This window comes from Elephantulus edwardii, unplaced genomic scaffold (assembly GCF_000299155.1).
Source record: "Elephantulus edwardii isolate Elephantulus edwardi_28Jun2011 unplaced genomic scaffold, EleEdw1.0 scaffold00015, whole genome shotgun sequence".
Classification (NCBI taxonomy): Eukaryota; Metazoa; Chordata; class Mammalia; order Macroscelidea; family Macroscelididae; genus Elephantulus; species Elephantulus edwardii.
The window spans coordinates 24,871,986-24,881,179 of NW_006399765.1; the positions used below are offsets into that span (position 1 = coordinate 24,871,986).

General features: G+C 42.7%; 1 protein-coding gene across 1 annotated transcript in view; it reads right to left on the reverse strand.

The window, feature by feature from the left end:
- LOC102873163 (zinc finger protein 64 homolog, isoforms 3 and 4-like) overlaps positions 1-9,194 on the reverse strand; it is a 26,958-nt gene that overhangs the window by 2,027 nt on the left and 15,737 nt on the right. Inside the window, exon 5 of the mRNA XM_006881756.1 lies at positions 2,928-3,179. Within this exon, the coding sequence (XP_006881818.1) occupies positions 2,928-3,179 (252 nt within the window). The remainder of the gene's footprint in view (positions 1-2,927; positions 3,180-9,194) is intronic.

Genomic DNA, 9,194 nt, shown 5'->3' on the forward strand with positions numbered 1-9,194 from the left:
GTGCCGTCGAGTCGCTTGCGACTCATAGCGACCCTATGTACAACAGCCCTAAACTCTGCTCTGTCCTGTGCCAATTGCACTGTCTCTGACACTCCCAATCCAATTATCCCAGTCACCGAATCAATCCACCTTATCTAGTTAATTTTAACTTTGGAATCAAACCACAAATAATTTATGACTGTCGTTGTTGCTATGTGTCACTGCCTTGACTCCGACTCATAGTGGCCAGACAGTAGAGAAGAATTGCCACAGGGAAACGTTTCTAAGGCTATGACCTTCATGGGAGTAGACTGAAGGTCCTTCTTCACCACTGAGTAACTAGTCCATCCAAACTGTCAACATTTTCGTTAACTTCTGAGCATTTAACCACTGCCCCACCAGAGCCCTAACATGGTGACTGGGCATATGGTATTATGTGGGCTAAAGTGGTTTCCATAAGTGACCTCCCTGAGGGTTCACTATCAGCCCTGGACTGTTTGATAGTGTCCTCAGCATTTGCTAATTGATTTCTCTCAAATGCTTATTTTATGCCACATTTTTACTGGATCCTACATTTCATGAGGAAACTGGTGGTCTCGAGGTAAGAATCTGCGCTGCAATCCCAAAGGCATGCAGTTCAAATCCACCAGCTACTCCACGGGAGAAAGATGGGCACTTTCTTCCCATGAGATTAAACTGCCTCTGAAAACCTGCTGAAGAGTCAACTACGGGGGTTCTGACTCCACAGTACACAACAACAAAATCATCTCAAAGTCATGAGGCCTCTTGTTTCATAGCCTTTATGTGGAACTTCTTATTAATTTTCTGAATTCTGGACCTGCTCGATTTCTTCTTTTACACTTTCCATATAAGCATTATCCCTATATTTCCTTTTATTGCAATCTCAGCTATATTTGGGTACTCATGTAGTCATATACCAGATATCTCATTCCAAACTTTTTCTCGGTACACTGGAAGAGTTCATCCTCCAATAACTTGCACTGCTATCGTGGCTGTGAGTAAAGTCTTGGGAGGAAGCCTAGCTTTGTGAATTCTGCCCTCACACTTGAGACAGTTCGGCTGGGTATAGAATTCCAAGTGCAACCTCATTTCCCAAGTTTGAGGGCACTTTCCCACTGTCTCCTACAAGCTGAACAACCAATGATTGAGAATGACCAGTCTCCCCTGCTTGCTCCCTTCAACCTGCTTGGCATCTCATAAATCCTTCAACTTTGAAAACACGTGGTCCACATATTTGGGAGGTACCCATTCCTCATTTGAGTCTCTCATTTATGTTTTTCTTTGCAAAATTTAGTCAGAAACCAGATTTCTAGCTTCTTACTCTTCCTTAGTTCCCTAATCCCATGCCGACCCCCCTCCAATCTCTGCGGAATTTCTTTAACTCTATGTTCCAGGAACCCTGATTTAATTTTCTGTTCTCATTAACTTTCCATACAAAGTTACCTAGATGTAACATGTTTGCCAGGGTTGGTGGATGATAATTAAAATCTAAGAATTCTTTTTTATTACTCAAATAACACACACTTACCTCCAAGATCAGTGATTTACAAGACCTGGCCCATTTAAGTTACTCATTTCCCCTTAAATGACTGAGAATGTTTAAGTGACCTCATAGCTGCAGGAAGAGTGGACTGGTGTCACAGGCTTCACCTTCCATTGGGCGTATATTGGCCTCCTTTGCTTGTAAGTTTTCTCCCCTGAGCTCTGTGGCCTCGCCAGAGAGTTTTCTAAGATCAGAGCTTCAGGCCAGCCAGAGGTTTGCTGGAAAAGACGGTTCTCTCATCTGGCCTTCTCCCATTTCTCTGATAAACACAGCATCTTACCCCACCTATCAATTTCAAATGCCAGCACACGCCTATCTGTTTGCTATTTTTATCACATTCAGTGAAAATTCTCATCTGCTTATGAACTTACACCTCCCATGTTCCTGTACCTTGGTTCTTCTGTGTTCTCCTAAAGGTATATTTTAAACTTATTTCAATTAGCTCTCATGAGAGAATGAAACTAATTATCTGCAAACTCTAACTTCTAGAAGTTTATTACTAATAGTGTACCACACTCTTCACTAGGCCATCAGAGCCCCTTACAATCCTGACTGCATTCTAACAGGTTTTGCAACATCCTTCTGAATTAAACTGTACAGAGATCAATTTAGTTTATGGAAACATCCAGCTTCTATCTCAGACTCTTATTTGAGATACATCCCTTCTTTACTTCTTAACTGCAGTCTTAAGTACTAATTCTCTCTGGCTGCACTCTATATAGTTAAGTTATAGAACACAGCTGTTAGAGTTGCATATTTTAATGAAAGTAACAATGATGAGTTGGCATGTATTCTGAAACTAAAGTTGGTTATAGCTACTTTTGCTCTCAAATTACTGGGAGTTGAGGCCTGCAGAGTGCCGGTAGTGGGGAGGAAAGAAAGTAACATGTCCTAGCAACAGAAAAACCAGACACTTTCCCTACTAAAAAATCCTAACTCACAGTAACCTTATAGAACAGAATGTAACTGTCTCACAGGGTTTCCGAAGTTACCAATCTTTTTTTTTTTAAATTTTGTGTGTGTGTGTGTACTGTCAAATCAGATCCGACAGGTACAGGAGGAGATTGTCCCTCCTTTTCCGGCAGAGTATCCGGTGGATTCAAACCACATATCTCTGGGATTGCAGTGCAGCTTCTTGCCACTAGGCCACCAGAGCTTCCCCAAAGTTACCAATCTTTATGTCAGCAGCCTGCTTCCTCTTTCTTCTGAAAAGTGGCTGGTGGTTTGAACTGTCAACCTTTCCATGTGCAGTCCAAAGCTTAACCCAATGCAGCACCAAAGCTCTTCACACCTCACAACCATCACACAAATTCCACGTGTGCTTACTTACACTAAAAGAAATTAGTTTTCTGGGGTGTTACGTGAAAAAGGACAGGAGGCTTACCCGTGTGGGAGCGGAGGTGGACGGTGAGCTGGCTGGAGTTACGGCTGGCGTAGGGACAGAGCTGGCACTTGTACGGCCGCTCGTCTGAATGGATCCGCAAGTGCTTCTTGAGGCTGCTGCTGTCCACAGCAGCATAGTCACAGAGGTGACACTTGTGGGGCTTCACGCTGGTGTGGCATCGCATGTGCATGGCCAGGTTGTCCTTCCGGCTGAAGCACTTGTTGCAGAACTCACACTTGTGTGGCTTGTCCCCTGAAAACACACGAAGAGTCAAGGTCAAGGGTTTCCATTATTACGGTGGCAGCACAGACGTTTGACTGAGATGGCAGCCTGGGCATGAAGCTTTTGCCTCCTTGTGTCCAAACACCCAGAGACAGGAAGATGCTGAGGTCTCCATGAGCACACTGGGAATCAAGAAGGGATGATGATGATGGCTCAAAAACTCTCAACAATGCTTAAGATGAGAGAAAAACCAGAGTGAAGGAGGGAACTCAGGGAAAATGGGAGAGGCTACAGAAATCCTTATATCCACAATCCCACTCACTGGCTCAAGAACCGCATAGAGAACAGTAGCTTTGACTATTAATCTCATGGATGTCTGTGAAGGGATGATGGCTGCTTCCAGAAAGTTGAGGAAGTCAGACCAGAAAAATGACACTAGAGAACCCTGTAGCTAGAGACCACTCCAAACCCAGAGAGCCTCAACATCTTCACCCAGCCACATGATGGAGGCTGTCCTTCTCCTATGACCACTGCAGGCCAGTCGTGTCCCCATAAAAATGTACTTCCTCTATAACCAAATGTCTGGGGAAAGCCAGAGCAGTGGAAACACACTCGAGACTTTGACAGCAGGTAATTAAATAGATGTACAATCTCTGGTGGCTTGGTGGTAAGGAACTGCACTGCCTACACAGATAAGCAGTTCAAATCCACCAGCTGCTCGCTCCATGGGAGAGAGATAGTCAATCTCTTCCTATGTGATTTCCTGCCTCGGAAAACCTGGTAGAGGGTCAGCTATGGGTTGGTTCAGACTCGACAGTACATAACAACAGCACTATGCCCATGTCTTCCTCCTCAGAACATGGGGATATGTTAGGGTGAATGACAAAAGAATTAAAGATTTTAGTCAGAGTTCAAGTTGCTAATCAACTGACATTGAGACACGGTCAAGTCTGAGCCAAAGGGTCCCTACTAGTGGAAGAGGGAGTCAGGAGAGCACAGAGGGCACTTAAGATCAAATAAGCCTGAGACTGATGCCTCTAATAGTGGAGAAAGAGAGGTCGGAGTCAAGGAATGCAGTCCATCTCTAGAAGATGCAAAAGGTTAGAAAGTAGATTCCCCTCTAGAAGGACACAGCCCTGTGACATCTTGGTTTGAGCTCAGTAAGGTCCATTTGGTGCATCTGATTCCCAAAATCATAAGAAAGCAAATTCATATTTCTAGAAACATAAAAACACTGGTTATGACCTTCTATTGGGATTTCCAGACCCCATGTTTATAAACTTTGCTTGTGAAAGTGAAGTAGATATGAAACACTTGCTGTAGAAGATCAAAGACTACAGACTTCAATATGGATTATATCTTAATATCAAAACAAAAACCCTCACCACTGGGCTAATAGGCAACACTGTGAGAGACGGAGAAAAGATTGAAGTTGTCAATGACTTTATCTTACTTGGATCCACAATCAGTATAATTGGTAACAGCAGTCAAGAAATTAAGAGACATACTGTATTGGAAAAATTTGCTGTCAAAGACCTCTCTAAGGTGTCAAAGAGCAATGATGTCAGTTTAAAGATTAAGGTGCATCTGATCCAAGCCAGTCTTTTCAATTACTTGTTATGCACATGAAAGTTGGACGATGACTAAGAATGACAGACTTTATCAATGCCTCTGAGTTATGGTGTTGGAGAGAGTATGGAGAGAGTATCTCATTGGCAGCCCAAAGAACAAACTGTATGTCTTAGGAGCCCCTTAGCTGCACTTTCTCTTGCAGGTAAGGAGAGTGAAACTTCATCTCACATATTTGGGCCATGTTGTTAGTAGAGCCCAGTCCTTGGAAAAGGACTTGGTGTTTGGAAAGGTAGAGGGACTAGTGAAAGAGAGGAAAGGCTCTTAATGAGAGAGACTGACACAGAGACTGTAACAATGGGTGCAAGGGCACCAGGGGTGCTGGGGATGGCACAGGATTGGGCAGAATACAGATCCCTTGTCCAGAGGGATGGCTATGGGCTATTGCCAACTCAATGGCACCTAACAATTTATATATATATATAAATATATCTATCTATCTATATAACATGTATGTGTATAAATACATGTTATGTATGTATATAAATTGGAAAACACCATACGATAACAGACAACAGATACCTAGTGTGCGATAGCAGAGATCTCGTAAGAAGATGGCTTTAGCAAGTTTACTTTCTCACAGTTCATTAGGAGGCTGGAAGTATGCATTCCAGGTGTGAGCTCTAGGTCTGTCTCCGTTTCTCTCAGGCCAGGGAGTTTTTCAGCCCAAGCACTGTTATCTAAAGGACACAAGCCACTCTTTTTTGGTCAGTTACCTTGTCACTACCTGCTTTTGTCACCTTTTAGCACTTGCTGGACAAAAGATGATACAGGCCACACCCTAGAACAACTCCGGTTACATTGGGTTGTGACCAGATTTAAGGGTGTGGATCCCTCCCTAATCCCTTTCCAGGAGATTGGCTGACTTTATCTCAGATTACATCATAAGGGATGATTACATCACATAACTACTTCTAACCCAATCTGGTGTCATAAAAGCTGATCCTGCAGAGGGTTTTCAGATGCATTTAATTGCAAGGGAGGAGACTGACTGGAAGATGGTGGATTTGAACCACATACCTTTAGGATTGCAGAACAGATTCTCACCACTAGGCCACCAGAGCTCCCTAATATCATAGAGGTTACGATAAGAGACTAGCAAAGTTGATATGAATTTTTTTTGGGGGGGTATCCACAATTCAATTAATGACATTTATAAACCAAATTTGTGATAATTTGTTAATGCAGCAGCAAAACAACTAATCCAGAAAAGATGAAACCAGTTAAGACACCAAGGCCATCTGGATGTTTTAGAAGAGGAAAAAACAATTATTTTCTTTTTTTTTAAAAAAAATAATTTTAATGATTTACAGAGAATTTGGATTTCCATTCATTCATTGCTGCACATCTCTACCCGCCCAGCCCTCCCCCCTCCTTCTAGTTCGCTCCTCTCTTTTAAAAGTAAAAGAAAGACTCCCTCCCTGGTACACAATCTTCTGCACCCCTCCCACCGCCCCAAGTACATTCCACTATGCAACCTTAATTGTGGACTCTTGTGATAACCATAATACCCTATCATACATCGCTTTTAAATCACTCAGTCCCTCAGCTGTTTCAGTGCAGTATACACAATTTATCCAGTTTTTCTCAGTCTTACCCCCGAAAAAACAATTATTTTCTAATACAGGGGAGAGAGAGAGGGGGGAATCTTAAGATGATTTATCAAGAGGATGATTTAACCTCTATAACACCAGAGTTGCAAATCGTAAAGCTTCTCTGAAGAAAATGCATCGCTCTCAAAGATCAGAGAGCTCTGATGGCCTAGTGGTAGGAAGCTGCACTGCAATCCCAAAGGCATGAGTTCGAATCCACCATCTGCTCCTCTAGGGAAGAATGGGCAATCTCTTCCCATGTGATTAACGGCCTCTGAAAGCCCGCTAGTGGGTCAGCAATGGGTCAGTCTGACTTGACAGTACACGGCAACAATGTGAAGATTAGCCCCAAACTTCCCAGATAGTCCTGGATGCCAGCAAAAATGTTAACAGCTTTGAAGTGCTACAGAAATTGTAATGGAATCTGGTACTTGAAATTGCATTAAGTGAGAAGAGAAAATAAAGCTGTTTGACAGTTGACTCAGAGTACCACATTTGAACCACGGAAAGGTCAAAAACGCCTTTCTCTGGTGGGTTCCAGATAGAGGATGCTCTCTACCATTGGGTCCTGGAAGGAGGGTGACATGCACAGAGCTGTGACTGCCCCCTTGTGGATGGTGATGTGAGAAAAGCAGATTTAACAACCACGAGATTGCATTTATCACACACTCCATAGCTGAAACACCACCATAAACAAGTTCTATATTTAATGCAAAGACAGGAAACGGCATTCAACTAATCCTTTACCTCTTGTTGCAACAGATTTACAACACATGAACTCAGGTAACAACAAATGAATACAAAATAGGATACTAAGATTTTTTCTAAATACATTGTTAATAGTGTGTACCATCGAGTTGGAACACACCCATAGCGGACTCTTTGGTGAATTTTCAGAGCCAGTTAATCATACAGGAGGAGACTGCCCATCCTTCTCCTGGGGAACAGCTGGTGGCCTCAAACTGCATGCCTTCAGGCTTACTGCTTGTCACTAGGCAGTATCATTCATAAATACAGACAGGGGACAATTTCTTTAAAACAAAAATGGCTACCATTACCATAAACTTTTGCATTTTGATCAAAGACTCTAGAAGAATCCTGATCTAGGAGAAGGAACTGACTTGATATTAGTGGGTTTGCTACTTACCAACTTGCTACAAATGCCTATGTCTTCCTTATTCCTACATCTCTATTTCTGGTCTGCTTTCTGACATGAACCAGATCTCTCTCAACAGGGAGTGTGGCGGTAAGGTGTGGGGATGGTAACAGGTGCTGCATATGGGGTTCTGTGATCCACTTTCAAAACACAGGGCTTCTCGGCTAGCCTGGCATGGAAAACACAGTGTGTGTGTGTGTGTGTTTAATTTGTAATTCACTGTTTGTGGGCTTTTCCTGTGAACATGAGTATCTCCATCAGTTGAGTTGCTTGCTCATAGCCTCTTCCGTGGAGGCTGGGTGTCTTTATCTGCAGAAGTCCCCTGTAAGGGCTCAATATTCTGTCCTGTGCTGCACATTTCTATTTCTGGGTCACTTGTTGAAAGTACTTTTGAGAAAAATGTTGTCTTGTTAAACCTAGGCTTTAACACTGACTTAGTCATAGTTAATGCACCTTTGTGCTTGTTGCTGATTGGCTATTTGTCTGTACGCTCACGCTGTATTCATCCTCTTGTTCTTTGCTTCCTCCATTCTTTTACTCCTAACATGGTCACATTTAGCTAATTTAATAGGTTTGGAATTTGTAAATAGTGAGATGAAGGGCTATAACCTTTGTCCTAACAGCTGATCTAGTGCTCATCCACTTATGAAATGTCACTTCTATCTGGTATTTGCACGTGACCATGAGTCTGGATATATCCTGTCTCTTTTTGTCTATTTCAGCTTTAGCAGCATTTTTTTTTTCAAAGTGAAAGCTTTTTGTGCCCAAAGCCTTTTGACAGCTTTCTCGTGAAGGCAGCTGGGATGCGGACGGAGAAGTGTTGACAACCTGCGGAACACCTTCTGCCACAGGGGACCTTCAAACCACGTACTGTATCCATCCTTCATCCAAATGGTGAAAACACTTACAGACCACTATATACTCTGTACGGAAAACTAGAGTTAAAAAAAAAAAGAAAACAAAACTAGATGAGAAAAAAAATTAAGCAATTTAAATACTCTAGCCAGAAAGAATCACTGTTAACATTAGGATTTTCCTATTTGTTTTTTTTTTTAGGTAAGATTTTACAAGGGGAAAAAAATGAAGCAATTCACTGGGATGTTTCTATTTTCTCCACTGCTAAAAGAACAAAGTAGGGGAGCACTGGTGGCCTAGCGGCAAGAAGCCACACTGCAAACACAAAGGCACACAGTTCGAATCCACTAGCTGCTCCATGGGAGAATAATGGGCAATCTCCTCGCGTGCAATTAACTGCCACTGAAAACCTGCTGGAGGGTCAGTTGCAACTCGATGGTACATAACAACAAAACCAACAACAAACAGAACAAATAAGTCCATCTTAAAGGAAGTGTAACCAGGGTACTATTTAATGGTAAAGATGGTCAAACTTTCCTCACATACTTTAGGCATGTTGTCAGGCGGGACTAGTCCTTGAAAAAAGACAGCGTGCTGGGAAAGGGACAGGACTCTTAACAAGAGGGACCAACAGAGTGACTGCTGCAGTGGGAGCAGGCATAGCAGAGGTTGCAAGGATGGTGCGGGTCAAGGTATAGAGTTGCTACGAGTAGTAGCTGACTTGACAGCACCTACCAACAACAACAACAACAACAACAACAACAACAACTTTTCCACTGGCTCAGACTCCATCTGACATACTTTGGGCATGTT